The sequence below is a fragment of the Manacus candei genome, unplaced genomic scaffold (assembly GCF_025592945.1).
Source record: "Manacus candei isolate 608988 ecotype Guabito, Panama unplaced genomic scaffold, ASM2559294v1 h1tg000076l, whole genome shotgun sequence".
Taxonomy (NCBI): domain Eukaryota; kingdom Metazoa; phylum Chordata; class Aves; order Passeriformes; family Pipridae; genus Manacus; species Manacus candei.
This window is the reverse complement of record NW_026138124.1, coordinates 2,382,633-2,407,410: the sequence shown is the minus strand read 5'-3', so window position 1 is coordinate 2,407,410 and position 24,778 is coordinate 2,382,633. Positions and strand designations below refer to the sequence as shown.

At 48.8% G+C, this 24,778-nt stretch overlaps 1 protein-coding gene across 1 annotated transcript in view; it reads right to left on the bottom strand.

The window, feature by feature from the left end:
• The window catches only part of GALNT17 (polypeptide N-acetylgalactosaminyltransferase 17), a 212,941-nt gene that overhangs the window by 146,315 nt on the left and 41,848 nt on the right, over window positions 1-24,778 (bottom strand). Inside the window, exon 2 of the mRNA XM_051809588.1 lies at window positions 8,735-8,918. Coding sequence (XP_051665548.1) covers window positions 8,735-8,918 — 184 coding nt within the window. The remainder of the gene's footprint in view (window positions 1-8,734; window positions 8,919-24,778) is intronic.

The window sequence follows — 24,778 nt, the reverse complement described above, 5'->3', positions numbered from 1 at the left end:
CCCAGAGGATCAGCCAAACCCTCCCTGAGCTCTGGCAGCCTTGGGGCTGTGCCCACTGCCCTGGGGAGCCTGGGCAGTGCCCAACCAGCCTCTGGGGGAAGAACCTTTGCCTGAGATCCAACCTGAGCCTGCCCTGACACAGCTCCAGCCATTCCCTGGCTGCTGTCCCTGGTCCCCCAGAGCAGAGCTCAGTCCCTGCCCCTCCTCTGCCCCTGCCCAGGACGTTGGAGCTCCTGTGGCAACAGAAAAGCTCTGGAGCAATCCAGGGAAGCAGCACAAACACACAGGCTTTGATTTCTTTGGAAACCAACTGAAGAGAAGTGTATCCAAAGCTTAAATTGGCTCGTTTATTTCCATAAGCACAGTTTAGTCACGAGCATTGATGATAACACAGGTATTTTTCAGCGCTGGAGTTCGGAGGAGCACAAAAGCAAGTTGTTAAATTACACTAATCCCATCCTCTGCCAAAGTGATCATTTAATACTTCTGTTTACATTAGCAAATGTTTTATAGCACACTCCTCTGATACAAGTTTTCCCTGAAGCATCATGTTCTGAACTTACAAGAATAGGTAATAACTCTGGAGTCTGGAAGGGAGAATTGACAATTAGTGGAACGTATTGCAGAAAAAAAACTCGGTGCTGTGTCTATAAATCCATGGTCACAGTGTTTCCAGATGACACTGTGCAGCATAATGACAGTAAGAGAATCTCCAAACAGCCACTAAACAAACTGGAGTTACCTTCCCCAAAGCACTTTCTTACCAACTGAGCTTAAAGAAGATATTGGGCCTTCTAAGCACTGAAGGCTTCTGACACTTCTGACTGCACACACAGGATGTGCTTCAGTGAGCTCTGCTTCAAAAGGAAATGAAAGGTAAATCTGTCCTGTGTCCCTACCTAAATCCACAACAGAGACAAAACAGAAAGCCCTAAACTTTTCCACAGGGAGTCTGACACGTCCAGTTCTAGTGGGATTTTCACAGCTCCCTGGAGCCAACCCCTGCTGCCTCATGTCCAAGGGACCTCCAACAGGTCACAGGAGCAGCCTTAAAAATAATCAGTAAATATAAAGCACTGCTGGAAAATTGTGTCTTTGGAGTCTGTACTTCCCAATTTTCAAGCAAAAGCAGGATCTCCATACACTCGGGTTTGCACCAAAGAATAAAGATCAATACCCGTGTTTATTCAGCAGCATGATGGTTTGTATTAGTGCTGGAAAAGCAGTGGAGCAGTAAAGAGGCTTTTTCCTCTCTGCAAATCATTGGAAAGGCACCAGAAGCTGCAGCCTCACCCCTGGAGAGGATCCAGGCACCAGCAGCACCTGCACTCACAGCACAGCAGCTCTGCAGAGCTCCAGGGCCTCGAGGAGGCAGGAGAAACAAAACCCAACCTGTTTGAGGTCTGAAGCTGGGTTTGCTTTACCTCCTACCCCTGGGATTTTCAGAGCAGAGAGGGGACAGCTCAGCCACAGGCTCAAGAGTTCCTTTGGAGAGCACCAGGACCTCACAGTGGTCTGAAGCTTCTTCATGAGGGACAGCAGCCAGGGAATGGCTGGAGCTGTGTCAGGGCAGGCTCAGGTGGGATCTCAGGCAAAGGTTCTTCCCCCAGAGGCTGGTTGGGCACTGCCCAGGCTCCCCAGGGCAGTGGGCACAGCCCCAAGGCTGCCAGAGCTCAGGGAGGGTTTGGACAATGCTCTCTGGGATTGTTGGGGTGTCTGTGCAGGGCCAGGAGCTGGGCTGGATGATTTTGCCCCTCACTTCAAGAGAGACATTGAGGGGCTGGAGCGTGTGCAGGGAAGGGAACGGAGCTGGGAAGGGGCTGGAGCAGCAGGAGCAGCTGAGGGAGCTGGGGGGGCTCAGCCTGGAGAAAAGGAGGCTCAGGGGGGACCTTCTGGCTCTGCAACCCCCTGACAGGAGGGGGGAGCCGGGGGGGGTCGGGCTCTGCTCCCAGGGAACAAGGGACAGGAGGAGAGGGAACGGCCTCCAGCTGTGCCAGGGGAGGGTCAGGTTGGACATCAGGAGGAATTTCTCCATGGAAAGGGTGGTCAGGCACTGGAAGGGGCTGCCCAGGGAGGTTTGGAGTCCCCATCCCTGGAGGTGTCCAAGGAAGGACTGGAGGTGGCTCTCAGTGCTCTGGGCTGGGGGACAAGGTGGGGATGGGGCACAGGGTGGACTCCATGGCCTGGGAGGTCTTTTCCAACCTCAGTGACTCTGTGACTCTCTCTTTGTGACTCTCTCTCCCTTCCAGCTCAGGAAGTTCCTGTGCTGCCTGGCAGAACAAAAGTCCCTGGAGCCATACAGGGATGGGACAGATTGGACAGGATGGCACCCACAGACAGAAAATATCCAGTAACTTGTCTCTGGACTGCAAAACTCACCTGTTTTTGGTGAGCCCTGTTCTGAGGCAGTTCCTTTATGCTTTGTCACTGATACTCACTGCTTGATTTCTTTACTTGCTCTCCCAGAAAATTTTCAGGTGGCTTCTTTCGAAGCACTGGAAAATATTACTTTTCCTTTTTTTACGGCTGAAACTATAAAAAGCCAAGGGCAGGAGCGTTTTTCATGCAATGCTGGATCAGACTCACAACTATCTATTAGGAGAGGAGACACACAACTAGTTCTGAGTTTCTCCTAGAGATGTAAGTACCTTTTAATATACTCCCACGTGTGATTCAAAGAGAATTTCACATCTGAAACAGTCATGGCTTTTTCCTTCTTACGATCTCTTTTGATTCCTTACTAGATTTTCCTTCAGTTATTTGATGAAGAAAAAGCACTACATCTTGCCTCCCTCTTCATTTTTATTGTTTGTGTGTGGGATTGAAACAAAACAAAAGACTCTTGGCAAAAGGTAAAATAATGTATTGTAGTAACATATTGTGCATGCAAGAGACAAAGAGCTCTTTTGACCTCCTCTGTTTGCAATAAGGAGCAATCACAACAAATAAACAGCCACGAAACTCTATTTCCAAGCAAATATCACCCTCATAATTCAAGTAGTTTGTTTTTGTCTTCTGAAGTGCTGTCCTTCTTCTCAGACTCATTTCATCAAGCCTGGCTAAACACCCCGGGGCAGGACGGGACTCAGGAACTGGCACATCACAAATGTGCCACTCAGGAACGTGCCAGCTCCTAAAGACCTGAGGAAACCATCAATAAAGAGCCCCCTCACATCTTATTTGCACATCTCAGCCACATCTACCAAACCCCACCTGCTCCTTTGGGCAGGGAGAGAAGGGCAAAAAGCATTTTGCTTCAAGCAAAGCTTAAAGGAGGTGGTGTAACCTCAATTTTGGGGAAGAAATGAGACACTAAGACCAGTGTGAAGGCAGGTGTGGTCTCATGGCCCTCCAGGCCCATCCTCCTGGATGGTCCTGATGTGTCATGTCACATCCATGTTCATGACTTTCCAAATGTGTATTCTGTTTGAATTATAAAGCCAAAATGGAATTCTTTGGCCCTGCGACATCTCAGTAAGCTGAGGGGAGGCTGAGGCCCAAAGGCATGAGGGCAAGAGGCTCTCCAGGGGTGGGAGAGACCCCAAAGGGCCTCCCTCCACCCACAAATGTTGCAGCATCCAGCACTGACATACTGAGAGCCCACAAAGGGCACACACAGACCAATTTAAATAAAAATTAAATCAAGGCTTGATTTAGTTTCTTTAAGTTAAAGTATCAAAAAACTACCCAAATTCTACCCAGAAGCTAAAACTCTCCATCTTTTGCACCACATCCCAAAGAAAGACTTTCAAGACTTGCTGCTACATGAGCTCTCTGGTAATAAAACCAGCTCAAGCCAGATGGTGCTAAAAAGCCCAACTGCTCCCAGGCTCCCAGAGAAGGCTCCTGTGGAAATAAATGGGTGATTCAGTCACTTGAGAGTAATGGCTCTGACTCAACCCCCAAACACACCACCAGGAAAAATTGAAATCAAGGCTGTGATATGAAACTGTTCCATCTTTAGCAGTGGCTGCAGGTGATGGTAGAGCTCTGCCCAGGTCATGCTCCAAGGCCTCGTGGTCCCTGTGGTAACACAAACCAGGGGAACGCTGGAAAAAGCAAATCAAGCTCCCACCACAACTTCACAGTTTTTCTATCACAGAATCCCAGAATGGTTTGGGTTGGAAGGGACATAAAAGCTCATCCTGTCCCACCCCCTGCCCTGGGCAGGGACACCTTCCACTAGTCCAGGTTGCTCCAACCTGGCCTTGGACACTCCCAGGGATGGGGCAGCCACAGCTTCTCTGGGCAACCTGTGCCAGGGCCTCCCCACCTGAACAGGGGAGGATTTCTTCCCAATATCCCATCTAAACCCACTCTCTTTCAGTTTGAAGCCATTCCTCCTTTTCCTGTCCCTCCATGCCTTGTCCCCAGTCCCTCTCCAGCTCTCCTGGAGCCCCTTTAGGCCCTGCAAGGGGCTCTCAGTTCTCCCTGGAGCCTTCTCTTCTCCAGGTGAACCCCCCCAGCTCTCCCAGCCTGTCCCAGAGCAGAGGGGCTCCAGCCCCCCGAGCAGCTCCGTGGCCTCCTCTGGACTGGCTCCATGTCCTTCCTGTGCTGGTACCCCAGAGTGCTGCAGAAGGGAATGAAACCCTTTGCTTACCTATCAGGGGAAGAAGAAATCCAATCTAACCCTGCCCTCTGTCATTTTTAAGCCATTCCCCTCCATCCTGTCACTTTTCCAAAGCCCCTTTCCATGCTCTGGACCCCCAGGCAGGCAGGAGGAAGGGGCAGTGTGTCCTGCTGGGAAGCCCTCAAGTCATCTGAAAAAAAATCAAGCTGGGGAAGTTCCTTATCACTTCCCCCATCCTTCCTCTTCACTTGAAAATCCTGAGGCATCCCTGCATGGGAGCAGCTGTCAAGAGATTTGCAGCAGCAGGAATTTGTCATCCTCACCCAGTGATCCAATAGTCCCAACAATTGTGGGTATTATTTTACTTAACTCTACTCCTTAATCCCATAATGCCATAAAATACCACTGAATCAGAGCTTAGCAGGATTCCAGAAAGGAAGAGACTTTTAAAGAGATAATGAGAACTCCACTTTTATATTAGAGAGGATTGAAAGGAGAGAAAAGAGGAGGCAGAACAGACCAGATGGGCAGATTACTTCATAGTTTTCCTTAATATGATTTCTTCAACCTGAAGCATCTGGTAATTCCACTATCAGAGATTAGATGCTGGATAAGATGGACAGGCAGACTGATCCAACAAAGCAATTTTTATTTTCCTGCTGCACACAGGAGAGGTTCCCATTAAATCATATATCACAGAATAAAAGAGAGGTACAGAAAATCTGGTAGCAAAGCAGGGAATGTTCCAGTCCCTGGGATCCCATATAAATATGCTTCACTTTCAATATAGAAAACAACACATCTTCCTAAATCCCCCCATCCTCCACGGGCAGAAAATGCTGGGAGTGGATCAACAATAAAACTCACAGATCAGCCTTGTCCTTCACAGGTTTTTGCAGAAAATTGAAGAAAAGCTCTCCAGCTCAGTTTTTTTGAGATGTGTGTAGAAGTCCTGCAGCCTGCAGGCAGCACCTTGGCTACTTCCAATCTGGAAGCCGTAATTGTTTTCCAGAACAGGCAGGAATCTCATCTTAAAGGCAAAAACCCCAATCAGACAAGTTAGAAAAATGTGTTGCCTGTGCCTGTCTCATTATGCCACTGTTCTGTAGCAAGTTCTGAAATAAAGTCCCTTGCACCAAAACATCAGTCCTGCCTTATTTTAGCTAAAGGAGGAGCTTTCTTGGCCATCTTGGCCAAAGTGTAACATGTTCTGTGATTCACTCTCCAAGAACCTTGCAATGCTCACCCAACACAACCTTTGCTGCTCAGCACAAGGTCAGGCCCAGGAACATCAATATTAATAAGCTCCAGACTAAGGTCTGACAGGCCCAGCTCCCTGATGGCACCAGCAGCACACATTATTCCATGTATCCATACTGTCAGCAGCACTTTTTTGGGAATCAGTGCAGTGCAACACCCAATCCTGTTCCAGTGGTGACCAGCAGGGCACGGTTTCAACCTCCCAGCCCAGGGGAGCAGCCTCAGCTTTTAGGAAAGGAAATCTCTTGCCCTGTATTTTACAACCAAAGCCAAAATGATAACCCAAACTACCAAAAAGGGACACCACAGTTCCTCAGATCAGGGCAAACAAGGCAAATTCCACACCCCTACTCTTGCTGCTGGGGAAGATCTTGCCTTCTCCTAAGCACCATCCTGTACCCAGCACCTCTGGGACCATTTTCTCCAGGGAAAATCACCTCCCTCCTTTCCACTGGGCAGGGACAGAATGCCCTCAGCTGGGAGTGGTGCTGCCTCCTCATCCCCAAGCCCTGCCTGCAAACCACCCTGAGCAGGGACACCTGAACCTCTGAACCCTCAGGGATGGGGCCGAATTTCCCCTGAACTCTCCTCCCTCTGCCTTCCTTTGGCCACAGGCACAAAGGGGGAGCAGGAGGAGGACTCACAGTGACCCTTGACCACGTTAATCTTTCTTTAAAAAGAGAGAAGATGGAAAGCAAAGGATGTGAGAGCAGCAGCCACTGCCAGGCCCAGGCCCAGTCCATCAGCATTCCAGTTCTTTCCTTGAACCAAACAGGCTTCATTATTATATATAAAACTAACATGCTTTGTAATTCTTATCAGCTGGAAGGTTCTCTACAGTTTTTCCCCCACTAATGCTGCAATTTCAAAGCCATTTAGGCTAATTTCCTTTGACTGGAATCTATTTTAATCAGAGCCCAGGATACTTGACTTAAATGGTTTGTGTTCAACCCTTCATAAAATCAGCCATAAAGCTGCAGGCATGAAGGACTGAGAGGAGCCTGGAGCCAGAGGTAGGAAAAGCTGAAACTTTTCAAATCCTCCAGCAAACTCCAGCCTATTTCATACCAGATCAACTGTTCTCTTGCATTACCAAGACAATTGATCCCCAAAATTAAAAAAAAAGCAACAAAGAAAACACCCTCCTGAAGTTCTTACATAGATAAAAGTTATGCAGCTGCAGTCAGTGCCACAAATTCTCTCCAGAGGATCAGCCCAGCTCCAAAATGAAGCATTTCTAAGGCCTGCTCTGTCCTCTCCACCACTCTCCTGTGAAATGATAGATAGTGGCACCGAGGGAAAATACAATGCCAGCCTAAAAATGTCAGAATGGATCCTTTTCTTCCCCCAAAATCTGAAAAAAAAACCCGCATTACTTCTCAAATTAATTCTCAGGAAGTAATGCTGAAGTCAGAGTTCTGGATGAGAAATGGAAATAAGCAGCTCAGCCTCAGGTAACAGCTTGAGGAGGTCCCTCTCCAAGGATTTGCATTGTAGTGGGATTTGCATCTCGTGGAGCCAAAGGTGCAATTTGTAGCTGCAATTCAGTTTGTCCTGAACCACCCCAGCAAAACTGCAGCCTGGGCCTCCTCTCCTTGGAAAACTCACCGAGGATTTGAGTTGTCAGTGGTTGACAGCCCTGGAAACTTGGAGTGGCTGCTTGAAATTCCTGCAGCATTTGGGGAAGGGAAGGAACAAAAGCTCTCCCAGCCTGAACAATTTGCTGGAGCCAGGGAGCTGCAGGATTTTTAATGCAGATGCCAAGCAACAGCTTTGTCACTGCCCCCACGACACAGGCACTGGACAAGTATCTTCCAGCATCTAAATCTCTCCCCACTCCTTTTTTTATCAGGGATTTCACTCCAGGTCTGGACAAATTGACACTTTGCTATTTTGAGGAACTCTCCACCAGCCATATCTAAAATTAACCTTCACAAAGATAAACTCACAGCGTGTCTTTTCTCACACCCTGAGGGAAATGGTGTGTCACCTCTTTTTAGTCTGTTCTTCTGTGGTGCTTGGCAGGTAAACGTCACCATCACCTTTAAAGATCATTCTGGTAAAAAACTAGAGGAAGGATGTTGCCACCCGAGCAACTCCCTTCAAAGGCCCAGATCTCCAGCAGGAGATCCCACAGTGTCCCAGGAGAAGCCCAAGGGCAGCCCCAGAGCCCTGGAGGTCCTGCAGGAATGTGAAGGAGCTGATAAGGGAGAGAGAGGGAAAGTCTTTGCACACATTTACAGGGTAATAAACACCAAGGTCAGTAGCTCAGGGAACAGCCCTTGGCTGGTGAAAGCTGCTGTGAGACTCTGATGGCACCACTCCCACCCAAAGTCATGGATTGCTTTAGGAAAACAGAGAGAAGAGTGGGAAGAAAATCACTTTTTTCCCCTGATAAATCATCTTAATGAATTATGTCACTCTCTACAGCTACTTGGAGCCAGGTGGAGATCAGCTTCCTCTCCCAGGGAACAAGTGGCAGGACAAGAGGGAACGGCCTCAAGCTGTGCCAGGGAAGGTTCAGGTTCGATACTGAGAAAACACCTTCACTAAAGGAGTGTCCAGCCCTGGCACAGCTGCCCAGGGCAGTGGGGGAGTCACCATCCCTGGAAGTGTTCCAAAGGCACATGGATGTGGCACTTGGAGCTCTGGTTTGGTTGTGAGCATCCTGGTGCCGTGTTTGCAGTTGGACTCAGTCTTAGAGGGCTTTCCCAACCTCAGTGATTTTGTGATTCCCTGATCTCGGTTTCAGCCAAACTACCCCAGTTGCTCATTCCTGAGCAGGACCCTGTGAACAATAATGAGGGAAAAGCCAAGAGTCCCAAACCAGAGCATGGAAACCACCAGCATTCCTGTGGTGCCACCCAAACCCGAGCACTGCCTCACGGAGCAACAGGGACTTACTTGGTCGGCCGATAGTCCGGGATGGAACGATCCAGAGAGATTTTCTCACTGAGGTAGGAGTTGTAGCCATATTTCTCATGGGGTCCCTTTGCCTTCTCCTCCTCCTCAGGGGACAGGGTGGCTGGCAAGCCACCCTTCCCACGCCCCCCATAGCCTTCAATGAGACCGAGTGACTTGGACAGACCTCGAGAGAAAACAAAGACCACCAGCACTGTTAAAATCCATCTCCGTTCTTTCCAGCCATCAAAGACATTCAAATACTCCAAAAATCCAAGGTTGGTTTGTTGAAAACATTCCAAATTCTAGTTCTCTGGCCCAGTGCTGGAACAAAACTGCCTCAAGTCTTGAAAGTCCTCCTGGCTCAGGCACGCTGTTCCTGATAGCTCCACCACTGGCATCCGAGTGATAACCTGTCCCAGGGATCTCTGTATTTATTTAGTTGTTAGGGAGGTTATTTAGGCCTCCTTCCCACTCTCAGAGAGGTAATTACACAGAAGGTTAGGTGTCCCCAGGAGGAGGAGAGGTTGAACACAGAGTAAGAATAAAACAGGGTTGGTTAACTGCCAAGTGAATGAGTTTTTGCTCGGTGTGAGCAGGGAACAGCATACAAATGTTACGGATTTAAAAACAATTTCCCCCTCAAAGCCTTCTTATCTTTTAAAGTACAGCATTCCCAGACCTTTATCAAGGGGAATTATTTATTTATATCTGCAGAGCTGAGGGAAATAGGCAAAGTTCAGAACATAAAGAGCTCTGTGCATGATTTGGTGCTGACTGTGGGTAGCCAAGTTCAAGCTCATGTTATTATTTATTAGACAGGATACCTGGAATTTTAGTATTTTTCACTTGCAGAGACTCTCTCTTTTTGTCAGAAACCTAAAAATAATGTTGGATTTGTTTGGTTTGTCTTTTTGTTTGGTTGGTTTTTTTTAATTAAAGACACCAGGGTAAATTCTCCTTTGTTTCAGTGGCAGAGCAGGACAGATTTTGTCACCTCTGTTGCTTTTGAAGGGACAATAACCCTGAGGTTGTGCACAGGCTTTCAGGATGAGCTTGGTCCAGCTCCCAGACCTCCCATGGACCTCCTCTGCCCTGGAGAAAACACTCCTGTCTCCCCACAAGACACAGATTTAAACACATTTTTCCTGCAGAAGTAGCATAGAGAGGCAGAAAGAAAATCACCTGGGAATGTAAATCACAGTTGGAAGCACGGGTTGAATTATCATTGGTAGTAGTATTAGTATTGCCATTCCTGTTATTGCTGTTATTCCTATTATTCCTTCTGACAAGGAACCTCTGCACAACCTTCCCTGCTCCATCAGACTGCTGGAGTCCCTCTGACCACACTTGATTAGATTTTATCCCAGGATAATCACAACAAATCAACTGCCAGGAGCCACAGGCTGTGACACAGGGATGGATGACACATCCCAGCTGCCTTTTTCCACCTCGAGGCTCAGAAAAGAGCCAGAGGAGCCGGTCAAGAAGATGGGAAAGGGGACACTTTGTGGCCTGCAGAAGGTCAGGAGATCACTCTGTGAACTTCCCAACCCCACCCAGGGGACACAGCTGGGTTATGGAGGGAAGAGACACCAATTTCATTTTACGCACAGACCGCGGCAGAGTTAAACAGTATTTTAAAAAAATATACATTGTCACAGAGACACTTCTTCTCAAAATGTCTGTTTCTTCCTCAAAATCTGATCTTTCTGCCCAAACACATTTCCTCAGAGTACCCCAGGTCTTGCCCAGTTCATCAGCTGAGGGTTTTACCACTCTAACAGACACACTCTAACAAAAACTCAGTTTATCTTTTCAATTCCTTCTTCTTCACATTCCCCATGAAACAGTTCCACCAAAATTCGTAACAAATTCTTCCTACCTCTCCAAGGACTGGACACACACACATCCCAGCACACATTTCTCTCTCCTCACTGAGCACATTCCCTTATTTCTGCATGTTCTGTCCTTCTACTGCTCTAAACTCTGTCTCAGGAAGTGCAGATAAATCCAAGTCATTTAACCAAGGGAGTCAATCAAGGTGATCCATCTGTATGTGCTGGGCAGGGCACTGCTGTGATCCATCCCCTGCCTTCCAGGAGAGCAGCCAGGATATCCCACCCCCCCCCCAGGGAGAGTCATGGAGATGAATATTCCCAGGTGTGATGTAACAGGGAGGATCTCCCTGTCGGTCTCTGTGCTGGTTGAACATTTCCTCCCCCAGCCTGGGCTGTCAGGAGGGCTCAGCCCTGAGTGGGGATGTCACCTTGGTGTGCAAGAGTCGAGGAATGTTTGGCAAGAAAGGTAATTCATGTCCAAACAGAAGAGGAAGAAATTTGTTTCCAGCTGGCTGGAAAGGTGCCTCAGGAGAGGCAGGACTGGAAACAAATGGTTCCAGCAGATCCTTGTCCAGTCAATCCTTTCACTGGTTTTTATTCACCACATTTTTGGGCTGCACAAAGAGCACCTTTCTGTGAGCTTGAGGTGCTTTTGCTGTAACTTCAGAAGTTCCTCTCAGCCCAGCCCATGTGGCTGCTTCAGCCAGGCAGGAACAAGGGAAAGCTCCTCACAGGGAGCTCCCAGGGCTTTACATCAACCCACATTTCATGTCCGAATCCCAGAATATTCCCAGTTGGGGGGGACCCACAAGGATGATCGAGTCCAGCTCTTCCATGACTGGCCCATACAGGGGTCAGACCCACAACCCTGGTGTTATCAGCACCATGCTCTGACCAACTGAGCAAATTTTGGGAGCACAGAGACACCCACACACTTCCCAGGCCTAAGTGAGGGCTCACTAAGGGCTCCCCTGATCTCCAATGACCTTTTCCAGTCCCTGCTGACACCTCTGTCCCTGCAGCAGGACCCCAAGGTGTCAGGGAGCTACAGCCTGCAGGCTTTGGGAGGTGGCACAGAGACCTTCTGCCATTTCCTGCCTGCCCTTCACAGCCTGCATGGAAACATCACAGGACAAGGAGCTCTCCCTGTGTCCCAACAGCAAAATGCTGCCAATGGAGGAGTTGGTGCCTGTGGAGCCGCAGGAGCAGGAGGGGAACAAACCTCTGAAGGCAGCTGATCCCCACACAACTGTCCAGGGCTGGTTTCCAGCACAGCCTTCTGCTGTGGCCTCCTACCAACATGTGCTTCCCTTGGAAAACCATCAGCCCTTTGCCAAACTTCCTCTTGAGGGGCACAGGAGGGGCAGCTCCGACCTGTGTGAGCAGGGACAGCAGGCAGGGAATGGCTGGAGCTGTGTCAGGGCAGGCTCAGGTTGGATCTCAGCCAAAGGTTCTTCCCCCAGAGGCTGGTTGGGCACTGCCCAGGCTCCCCAGGGCAGTGGGCACAGCCCCAAGGCTGCCAGAGCTCAGGGAGGGTTTGGCTGATCCTCTGGGGCACAGGGGGTGACTCTTGGGCTGGGCCTGTGCAGGGCTGAGGGTTGGACTCCGTGATCCTTGGGGGTCCCTCCCAACTCAGAGGAGATTCTCTGATCCTGTGATTCTATAAAACTTTTTTTAAATCAGCCTGGAAGGGCCAGAAGTCACACACAGAGACACAAAGGAGCAAGAAAGAGCAAGAGCATGATCCTGTCAGCTTGTTTCCTCCAGGAACAGGGCTAATAAGCAACGAGTCAAAACTGCTCCCAATTCACAGAGAGAACCCTTCATCATTTTGGGCAGGCACCAAAGCAGAAGTGCTGAACCACTGCCAGAAAGTCTCTCCTGATGTCTGTTCCAGCCCATCTCCAGTGATAAACAGCACTAATCCCCCTCAAAAAGGCTTGATCTTGGGAGACAATTCACTCCCTGGGGAATTCTGCCAGCTCTTGAGGTGGTAACGAGCTGCATCACCATGAGGTGTTCAGGGCAGATCAGAGCTCTGAGCAGCCTCGAGCTTCTCTCCTCCCAAAGCCACATTCACCCAAGTTCCTTAAAAACTTTGTTTTTTTTTCAGAATCTCCTAAAAATTCTGAACTTTGCAACAAAAGGAATATATTGCTCTTATACTGCAGGAATAGAAGGACAAAACCCACACCACTTAGAGCTGCCAAGATCTGAGTCCCTTCTCCTGAAATGACCAGACATGGCATCCTTGGGGACTGGCAAAGAGTTGGTTTTCTTCAAGATTATATAAAAATTTAATCTTTACAGCAAAGTTATTCCTAGACTGAGTACAGTTCTAGTAAATATATTTGTCTCTTCTTAAACTGGTAGTGTATTTCCTGAGGAGACAGGAGTTTTCTAGGATAGAGAAAACCTTTAGTAAAAAATAATATAATGGGATACCCAGCCTTCATTTCCAAACAGTCTCCTTGGGAGCTGCTGGGGTGGGGGGGGAAAGCATTTTGCTCCATGTCAGCCTGGATGAAGGAAAGCATTAACTCTGATCTAAACCTCAGCTGAGCAAACTTCAAGGTGGCTGGGGAAGAGGGAAGAGGACCTGAAATTAAAAGGCATCTCTGATAAACAGGGGTGTTGAGCCTTAATGCTGAGGGTGGAAAAGAATATCAGCCTTCCAGTACCACAAAGGGGGACACAGGAGGGCTGGAGAGGGACTTGGGACAAGGGATGGAGGGACAGGACAAGGGGAATGGCTACAAACTGATAGAGAGTGGGTTAGGTTGGATATCAGGAGGAAATTCTCCCCTGTGAGGGTGGGGAGGCCCTGGCACAGAGAAGCTGTGGCTGCCCCATCCCTGGGAGTGTCCAAGGCCAGTTTGGAGCAACTTGGGCTGGTGGAAGGTGTCCCTGCCCATGGCAGGGGGTTGGAACGAGATGATCCCTAAGGTCCCTTCCAGCCCAAACCATTCTGTGATTCTAACACAGGAAAGATTTCTGGAGAAGCAAATTTTTCAGCTGCATCTTTCTTTATTTATGTCATCCTGCTGAGAAGTACACACAGCTCAGGTTGAAAGGCACATTCCTACAATAAAGAGGAACATAAACCCCTCCTCCTCCAGAAGAGATAAATAATACTGAAATGGTCCTGAAAACACGGGAACCATAAAGAGAAAATTACAAATGTCTCTGAAAATTACAGCCCCGATTAAGTTGAGCACTGGGATCTTCCAGCCTGGAGAGCTCTCACAGGGATTTGGGCTCCTGGCCTCTCTCAGCCAGAGGTCTGAAGGCCAACAAGACATTTATGACTTGGGGAAAAGCCACAGCAATGGGGTAAATGGCCCAATCTGTGCCCGTGTTCCAGCACTCCCAGCGCTTGTGGTGCCTCTGTGTGACCTCCCAGGGGACATGGACAGAGAGGACACAACTGAGAGGCTTTTAGGGCATTTTGTGAGAAACTACAATAGCTACCAAAGGGCAGAATGTCCCAGGTAATGCTGGAAATTATAGAAAACTGCTGGAGTCTGTAGTGTTGTCCTGCTGATTGCTGCACATATAGACTTTAAAGAAGGGTTCATTAAGGATAAGGGTAATTGGCAGATGAACAGGCACCAATTTTCCTTTGCAGCTTTGGTGCAACCTGGGACATGGGATTTTCTCTTTTCTCCCTGTTTTTACACAGTTTTTAGCCAGTCCTTGCTCAGGCCTTTTGTTTATTAGAATGAATAACTCTGACTGTAGGTTACACTACGTAACATGCAACCTGTGGCAGTTGTGGAGGGAATACCAAACACAACTGGCTCTGGGACCTTCCCTGGCACTCACCTCCTTCTCAGAGCATCCTTATCCTCCTGCAGAGGGAACTAAAAGTAGCAGTAAAGGGAGCAGCAGAAAAGAGATGGGGGGAAAAATATAGAGAGAGTTTTTTAAAATGAGCTTAAGTACTAGAGTCCAGTGAAAAAAACAGTATTCCCCTGAACCCTGCACAGTTTTCTTCAGGGTACATGTAAAGTATATTTTTCCCACTTATCAAAAGCCAGTATATCCCTCAAATGGGATGCTGCAGCACTTCCAACAAATCCCCCTTGCTAAAGGATCAGTGTCCTTCCCTTTGGACAGTACTTTTCCAGTGAGCTGTTCTTTAGCATATCAGAACATCTCCTTCAGCTGCAGGGATCCAAGAGCTGCCTGGTGTCCTTCACCATGCAAATGATGTGGTGGTTTACTGCAGAGATTAACATGAACATGGGCACTGGGAAAAGAAAACTTCCAACCTCTGCCTTCACACTGAATGACAAATGTGAGCCCAGAAAAAGGAGCAGGTCCCAGACTTGGCAAGCAGGGATTTTTAGCCAGATACAAACTGAAAATACAGCATATTTTACCTGTAATGCAACATATTGCATCTCTAAGAAAGCTCCTGCCTATGTAAAATGATGTGAATAATTCTCCCTGAAATGAATTTGGCCAACAGAGCATTAAGATTTCACTTAAATAATTGTGACAGGTGGGTGTGAGTGACTAGAACATATTTTCCTGCAGCCCAGCCAGGCAAGGACCAAAACAGGATGGGCACATATATTAAATATAATATATTAAATATATTAAAGTGTTCAAGGCCAGGCTGGATGGAGCTCTGAGCATCCTGGTCTGGTGGAAGGTGTCCCTGCCCAGGGCAGGGGGTGGAACAAGCTGAGCTTTAAGGTCCCCTCCAACCCAAAATATTCTGGGATTCTATAATTTAAGGTAGATTAGATGACGATTTGTAGAAGAATGATTTAAGCACAGCTGCATTTACATCTTTATGGGAATGTTTTCCAAGGTTTTTTCCCACCTTGTACTGCATGGAAAAGGTGGGAGAGCACAGTCACACTGCACAGGGCTTGAAATCTCATTTGAAATATTTAGACATAAATATACATTTATATATATCTACAGATGCACATATTCAAAATTGAGGTTTTCTTATCTATATGAAAATGGAGACACAGAGAAATTCCCCTCAGAGCCAGAGGGAGGATCAGCACCTACTGCAAGGACAATAAAGTCATCAGGGGAATGTCAAAGCCAGTCTCACCCTGCTTAGGCCATTACACCACCAAGCTGGGGTTCCAAATGAGAATTTCCCAATCAAGATTTGCCTCTGGCACAAAACAACAGAAATCCTTCAGCTGGCCGAGGCTTTTTAGTTCTGAGGAATAATTTAGTTGATTCGGAAACCTGGGACGAGCAGAAGAGCTTGGACACAGTTCTGTGCTCCCTGAAAGTCTGAAGATATTGGAATCCCTCATCCTCCTTCACATTTATAAAATCACTGTTGAAGGAGGAAGGATTTAGCAACAGAGTCACAAATCTGTGGGCTGGGGAAAGCTCTTTGCAGCTCAGCAGGGAGAACAGGCAGTGCCTCCATGGGAGTCTCAGGCAGAGAGATCTTGTTCAGACACAAAAGACAAGCCTGGAGGTGATTTGTATCCCCAGGAAAACCCTGGACACCTGGGAAGCATTCCTGGCAATTTAATAATTAGAGGAATGCTCTTTCCTGGTGGGTGCTGGTATCACCACCCAGGAGATGGTGCTGCTGCTGGAGCTGCCCTTCCAAAGGAGAAATTCCAGTCCTGGAGCCCATCACTTACAGGTTTCACAGGATCCCAGGATGTGCTGAGCTGGGAGGGACCCCCAAGGATCAGGGAGTCCAACCCTCAGCCCTGCACAGGCCCAGCCCCAAGAGTCACCCCCTGTGCCCCAGAGGATCAGCCAAACCCTCCCTGAGCTCTGGCAGCCTTGGGGCTGTGCCCACTGCCCTGGGGAGCCTGGGCAGTGCCCAACCAGCCTCTGGGGGAAGAACCTTTGGCTGAGATCCAACCTGAGCCTGCCCTGACACAGCTCCAGCCATTCCCTGGCTGCTGTCCCTGGTCCCCCCAGAGCAGAGCTCAGTCCCTGCCCCTCCTCTGCCCCTGCCCAGGAAGGTGGAACTGCACTGAGGTCTCCCCTCAGTCTCCTCTTCTCCCAAAATGACCAGTTATTCCCTGCTGCCCTTCACATTTCCCATGGTTTCTAATGGATATGGCTTTCCTGTGCTTTTCCCACCCTCACTTTGTGCCCCCCTGGGCTGGCACAGGGACCCCTGTGACCAGGGGGCAGCTCCCAGGGCTCTGTGGGATGAAGTGTGCTGGAATAAACCACATCATTCCATCAGCAGGTGCAAGACACAGGCCTTGGAAGGAAGGATCTATATTTTGCAGGCACGACACTGATACATCTGAGGCAGTTTCCAAGTCCAAACACACCACCAGCATCGACTCACAGTTCCTGGGAACAGACTGGGATCTGTGAGTGGGGAGGGATGAAGGGGATTTGCAGAAAAGGGAAAGAAAAGAGTATGTTACAGCAATCTCACACTTTATGACACACAAATACAAATTTATATCTCTGAGTAACAGATGGGACCATCATATTCTGGAAATAGCTGTTATTTATTGGAGAGAAGGGAGGAAAAAGAAGCAAAAAGGAGTAGATCACAATGGATAACAAAAAGGAAAATCAGGGTCAAAGCCATCACTAAGATCATTTAGTGAGACAGCTGACTCCAGGCACACCATATCCATGTTCAAGATGTTGAGGAACTCCAGAGAGCTCACTTTATTAAGCCCTTCTTAAGGGCTGCTTTCAAGGATCCAATCTCCCTGGGATGCAGGCAAAATTATTTCCCTACACCACACAGAAGGTATTTCCAGGAGCTGGTTACAACAGTCTGAAGCAATCTTCTCACAAGCTTCTCCCTGCTCTTTTATGGTGGCCCAAACCATCACAAAGCACCATCAAGCCCAGGCAGCAACAAGAGAGCAAAGAATACCCTCAGAAAAGGGACATGTAGAGAAGAGCACCCAGCACAGAATCCCAGACTCGTTTGGGTTTAAGGGACCTTAAAAGACCATCCAGTCCCACCTCCTGCCCTGGGCAGGGACACCTTCCACTAGCCCAGGTTGCTCCAAGCCTCATCCAACCTGGCCTTGGACACTTCCAGGGATCCAGGGGCAGCCACAGCTTCTCTGGGCAACCTGTGCCAGGGCCTCACCAACACAACCAGATACCAAACCTAATGAGAGAGAGAAGGGGTGCCCAGCAGAGCAGGTTCTCCCCCAGCACAGCATCCTGGACAGCAGGTCGATTCCAAGACAGCACAACTAGAGCTGCATGGCTTAAGTTCACCTTCCTGGTGAGACCCTCTGGCATCAGGGGTCTGGGTTCAGTTCATTTTTGGGGCCCTTTATCTCCATCACTGGCCACTTCAGCAGCTGCAGCCAAAATGCTCCACAGGCTTCTCCCTTCAGGCCTGTTTGGGCATTTCCCCCTCTTAAGAGCAGACTAGAACCCTACAGAGCAGACTAGCACCAGGTGAGCAGGGCTGGCTGCTCCACTCCCAGCCATAAATCTGGGAGTCACCTGCTGAGGCTCCAGGACAAGAGGGGACTCTGGGCACACATCTCTGGATGCTCTGTGAGAGGAGGAGGCTCCGTGCAGGAGGGAATTATCCCAGCCTCTCCTCCCAGTGACAGCAGTGAGGTTGAGAAGCCCCACTAAAAAGCTTTATCCAGCAATCCATCTGCTCTGAGGGAGCACAGAGAGATCTAAAAGCTGATGAAGTATCATAAGAGGAGTCTGAATTAGCAGCCTCCCAATGCCATAGAACATAAACCACAGCAGGACTCGACATTACAGATCTGATGCTGTTCCAGGAACTTCAGGGATCAATTTAGGGCCTGTCACCATTCAGAAGACAGAAAAGGGCCCTGGTCCACACACCTAATGATGTATTGATTCAGCAAAGCCCTGAGTGCAAGCTCTGCACTTGTTGGGCTTTGTGAAGCACCCAAACTACTCCCAAACAGGCTCAGTGCCTGTGGGATAGCTCAGGACACAGGAGCCCAAGTGAGCAAGGCCAAGGGCAAAGGCAGTCCTGCACATTCACAGTGGTCAGCTGTGAGCCCCACAGGGTGACCAGAGGAGCAACTGTGGGCAGCTTTATTTTTAGAAGGCAGATTGCAATTGAAGCAAGAATTAACTGTCTTGCTCTCCTCTCTGAGCTGCTGGGACATCACTCTGGCAGGACACAGCCTGCCTGTAAGGCTCTCAGAGATGATGGCAGGGCAGCTCCTTGCCCAGAGAAGTTATAGGTACCCCATCACTGGAAGCCTTCAGGGTCAGGTTGGATGGGGCACTGAGAAACCACTGGAAATAGATGATCTTTAAAAGTCCCTTTCAACCCAAACTGTTCCATGACTCTGACCCTGCACTCTCTCCATTTTGAAGCCCAACCCAAGCATCAGAAAATCAGGACAGATCATAACACCTTCTTCAGCACAGGCAGTTTAAGGAGCTCCCAAACTCTTCCATCCTCAGCAACAAAACATCACCCCCCTCATCTGTGCTCAGGCACTGATTTGTGGGGCCAAACTGCAAACTATTCATCCCCAGGCAGTCACTCCCACCAGCCACTGCCCAAAACCCACCTCAGACACACCTTTGGTTTGACTTGCATTGCTGCTTTTATCCCCCGGTGTAAAACTGAACTTCCTTGGGTACCACAGTCCATTCCCACCCTCCTCACAACCCTTCTGCTTCCAGGCAAAGCTGCTGGCTTGGACACACCAAGAGACATCAAACTCCAGTGCCAGCACAGGGCCACACAGCCAAAGGTGGGGAAACAATAATTCCTTAAATCCATCTTGTCCCAAGAGAAACCGTGGCTGGAGTTACCCCCACAGTGAGACAGGGAATGGAACAGAACCACAGGAGCAAATATGGAATCAGGCAAAGAAGAGAACCCACAGAAACACAAGCCAACAGTTTCTAAACCCCATTCAAAGGTTATAAATAATATTTTGCACTTTTATTTTCATGAGGAATCTGTTATTTCCAGGCCGTGCCTCCATAACAAGCTGTTCATGTTTGTGGTTGCTTTTAATGCGTGTTCTTGTTTTCCTTTCTGCAAACATTTCCTCTCTCTATAGATTAGTTGGAAAGGAGGGGAAAGCTGCCATTTGGCAAGAAAAGAAATGAAGAAATACCACAGTGTAGTGCAGACATGAACACAAAGCTGGATGCTCCAGTTGGGGGTTGAGTTTTGGGGGGGGGTGGCAGGTTCAGCAGCAAAGTGTGTGAGCCCCATGCATGGGGCACCTCCTCCACAGAGCCCTGGGAGCCAGGGAATGGGAGAGGGCAGGGGACCAAACTGCTGGATCAGGCTATAAAACCTGCAGAGGGTGATGAGCCTGACCAAGGAGCTCCCTCCTCCCTCCCTCCTTCCCACTCCTGAGGGGAAGGGAGGAAAACACGGGTGGTGTTTGTGAGCCGTGGCCCCAGGCAGAGCTTCGTGTCATTGAGGCCAAAAAGTTGGACATCAGTGGACATAAAAAGGTGCTGTAAGAAGGGACTGTACCCTGAGACAGGGCACTGCTCAGAGGGGTCCTCACAGTGCTTCCCAGTTTCCCTACAGGGGCCCTTTGATCTGTATTATCCCTCCCTGGACTCCTCCTGTGTGTGCTCATTGAGCTATTTTTTAAGACCAACATGTCAGAGAAGGGCTGGCATTGCCCAAAACGGGCTTTCCCCAAAAAAGAATGTAACTATGATGTTAATTTGGCTGCAGGAAGAGAAAACTCTGAGTTCACAGGTACATCTTCAGCAAGTGTGTACAAGCTTCACCCCCCTAATTGCACTTTACTGAGCTGTGAACTTACTACTTACTTTTCAAGGTCAAGAAAGTCTGTTTTACAGGGCCTTGCTCAGTGCATTTAACTTCTCTGACACCTCTGGGTCTGGCTGTGCTCAGACATTCTCCTCACTCAGTGCCCAGGCCAATTTGTGGCTGGTTTTCGGGTGTGCTCTCAGACACACAGGGTACCCCAGAGAGTCCTTGTGCTCTTCAAACTTCTTCCCATCTGTCTGCTCTTGGCAGGGGTGACACACCGTGACCTGCAACATCCAGAGCCACCAACAGAGGAGCTCATTTGGTCACCAGAGAGAAAGATTCTCACTGCAGTGCCTTTCTTCTTGTGCACATCTGCTTTCTGCCAACTAACACACCACCCATGGATCCAAGGTGGGGCAGTAACATGTTTGGTTGTAATGAACACTACAGACACCTCTGGGACAAAAAGCTGGAATTGCTCCAGTGGGACTCAGTGAAGGTGAAGGCAGAGTTTTGTGTAAGTTTAAGTAGTTTGCTACCAAACCCAACCCAAGTGCTGAAGTAAAGCTTGAGCTGAGCTGCTTTGCCATCAGGGCCCCGAGGAAGGAGGGCTGGAGCTTGGTCTCCACCACCAGTGCACATCTGTGACTGGTTATGCTGTTCAGCACTGGGAACAACCCCTAAGAGGCCCCAGATGTGTGACTGTGAGACTCTGTGTTTCTACAGAGAGCTCCTGATGACAGGCACTAAGTGCTTTAAAGACATAATTAATGCTCAGAGCACTCCTGAGAGGGAGCTAAATATAGGACCTGGGTTTTAAGGTACCTGAGGTAAGACTGTCCTTGTTCTTTTTGTAGAACACTGGGTACAACACAGTGTGTGGTACAACAGGGTCTTGATCCCATTGTAGTTGGTGCTCCAAGAGAACTCAGGAGAAAACACACCTAACACAGAAATAGTTTGTCCAAGGTATCTTAGCCTGGAAGGATCAGTGCTCACAGACAGAATCCGAGCTCTTGGGAATTAGAGAACTTCCTCCCTCCTGAACAACCTGTCAGGGCAGGGTGGTTTCCTCCAGAGGCCTCCCCTCTTGAGTGGCCACACCAAGTGACAGGTGACACCTGAGCCCTGACCTCAAGGGGCTGTTCTTTGACACCTCACTCTGAGAGCCAACCTGGCTGGTCTTGGGACCAGGCCAATCCAGAGGCCTCAACCACTACAACACTTGACACAATCCTGTTTTTAGCAAAAGAGGAGTGTCTGGAGCCTCTTTCTGAGAGCAGTGCACTCAATCAACGTGATGACAGGAAGCCCCAGGGGTGGCTCAAGCACTGAGGGGTGTGCTGTCTCCCTGGCTCAGCCTCCATCAGCCTCCTGCCCTGCAGAAGAGATTCCCACAAATCCCAGGGATGTGCCACCAGCATCAGGACAGTGCACACTTGCCCCTTCATTTCCCCCTTGGGGACCAGAAAGCAAAGAGGACTCACCAAACGTGGCCTTTTCCAAACCCCCTCCCTGGAGGACCTGCCCTGTGTTTGCCACACAGAGTCAGGACTTCCCAGGCTGCCACACTTCTCATCTCCACCTTCCCTCCCACCCTTCAACACACACACTTCCTTCTTCTCTCATTCCATCCCACCTTCACCTGATTTCCATCCCTTAAAGTCCCAGCACAGTCTCCCTTCCACAACCACATCCCTTGAACACTTCAGTCCTTGCCCCCCACAACCTATTCCTGTCTCTCCTCCTAAGACTCCTGCCCAGATTCCCACAAATACCAATTAATTCCCCCCTAAAACCTATGCTAATGAGTAACCCTGCAGCTCCCAGCACACAGGCAGGGACTGTTCTTTTTGTGGTGATACTTTAGTTAAAAAAAAAAAAAAAACAAAAAAAAAAAACAAAAAAAAACCCAAACAAAAAAAAAAAAAAAAAAAAAAACACACCAACTAAAAGCCCTGCCATTGCTTCTTCTAGACATACAGGGAGAAAGACAAGTTGTTAGGGCAATATTTTAATTAATCCCCAAACTGATCATCATAAACCATTTGGGAAACACCTCACAACAGCTCAAACACTGTGTTATATCTGCCTCTCACTCTTCCAGCTCCCTATGGAATGCAATTAGCACCCACCTGGCAAAGCTGGCCCTCTTTGCCCTTCAGCAAATTAAAGGACTTAATGGGGGGGGGAAAGTGTCATTGTACAATACCCAGGGTCACCAACCTCATTTAGCAGCTCCCTGCCTTTCCAGGTCAGGTTTAGCAGGGAATCAGCTGCTCACTGGAAAATGCAGACACGGAGCTGCCAAATCCTGAGCCACATCCCCTCCCTGCTCAAGCAGGTCCAGAGATGCTGTGGAAAAGATGCCCTAAAAAGATGCTCTTTCAGCAGAAAAGGGTGCTGCTTCCAACCCCCAGAACAGTTACAGACCACAGAGCACAGAATGAAAACCAGACCTTGCTGGGAGCTGGGGACAGAAAGGGGAGCTGAGGAGCCACACTGGGGACACCTTCCTGGGGCAGGACAGGGTCACACCCTCCCCTGACTCACTCAGGGCCTGAGGGGGATTGTTTCTTTCCCCCCACACTTTCCCAAAGACATCCTTCCAGGATCTGCCACTTTTTTCTTCCTGCTTGCCATGACAAATCCTTCCACACCCCCTGAGTGTGCAGAGACTGGGCTGTCCCTGGGGAAATTGTTCCTGAGCAGAACACAGCTCCTGCCTCACATGTGGGTCAAGAGGAAAGCCAAAAGCATTACATCCATTTCCCCATGTTTACTTATTAAGGATATGCCACCTTTTGACAACACCTGAGAGCAACTTGGATCTATAATTCAAAGAGAATAAGAAATGCTGAACAGGAAATGAGGGAAGGCAGGGAGAGCAGTGAGCTGCTGCCCCAACTCATCTTTTGGACTTGAATTTGGAGTTTACAGCACACACTTTCAAAGAGTGACTGAAGGATTGCACTTGCTCTTCAGTGTAAAGTTTTCCATCACCCCAGAAATTCTCACTGCTGCTTCCACTTCAGCACCAGGCACTGCTTTGATAACCCTGCTCATGGCCCTTCTTGCATCTCCACGGCCAAGTGGCTTCATTACACAGCCCCCCACCCACAGATCCTGCCCTGGGCACCAACCAACCCTTCCTTTTCCTTCCCTCCCCTTCTCCTACACTTTCTGTACCATGTTCCACCACTTGTATCTCAGACATCTCCCCCCTACATGTGCCCAAAGTCCTCAGAAACATCCTCCAGTGATACCAGAGGCTCAAGTGCCTTCTTTCTACCAGAGAGGGAATATTGGTGTTCCTGGCTATTAAAGCATCTAATGGCAGCACTCATCCCTCTTTTCCTCAAAACTGTTCCTTTTCACTTCAACCTGCCCCAGGATTTTACCAGCAGATAACCCTTTTAATCCACATAACCATGGTGAGTGTAATGTCACTGCTCTGGATTTATGCCTCTGGATAAACTCCTGTTTAGTTTTCAAATTACTGATGGAAAAAAGTTACCACCAGAAATCCAGACTCCAAACTACCAAATAGAACATATTCAGAGGCTGGTGCTGATTTGGCATCAAGCCATAACTCAAGGTGGGCACTGGGGCTTGAAAAAAACACTGCAGGACTTTTACATCTGCAGTTTGGAGTTTAACTTCGTGAGAGGCTTCCCTGGAGGACAGGCAGGAGGAACCCGTGAACCTGATGCACTGCAGGCACCTCGCTGTGCTCTGTGTGAGCTTAAAAGCAAGCCATTAGATTAATTAGCATGAGTAAAAGTAAGGTACATCCTCACAGCTCTCCCTGGGACCCCTGGGTGGAAGGGCAGCAGCCTGAGACCCGTGTGACAGCACCTGAGGGCACTGCAACAGCGGCACTCGCTCTCCACACCTTCTTCTGCAGATTAAAAGGAGCACCTGAACTGCTGCCCCCGAGTTGCTGCTGGCTCGGGAGCAGCCTGACCCCCCCAGAGTCCTTCCCCTGATTTCACTGAGCCCTGAGACAGATCCTTTTTATCTCAGACTGACCTGTTTGCTGTGGGTCACCACCTTCTGCAGGTGAACACTCACAGAGTCTCATCTGAGACACAGCAAAAGTTCTCCCTGTGACAAATCACCCCCCCGTTACCTCCTTGTACCTGTCATCACTTCTGGGAAGAACAAACCTAATTTCAGTCCCAGGCAGATAAGGAGCAGTTTGAACCAGGCTTATTTCCTACATTCGTGCAGGGGGAAGGACAGGGGGGATTAAGGACACACAAAAATACAGCAACAAAAAAGTAATAAATATATTTGTGCTGCTCAAGGTTTCAGCTCCAAACTGGGGCTGGCAAGCGTTTGAGGCACCAGAAATTACCTCGCTAAAAAAAACAACAAAACATCCTTTTTAAAGCTCAGATTCCAAGAGGATCCATTTAGAAGGACAGTATCACATCCTCTAGGCCAAATAATTTGTCATATTTTCAATACATGCACACTTGTAAGGATTGTGCTGCTCATTTCAACTAGACC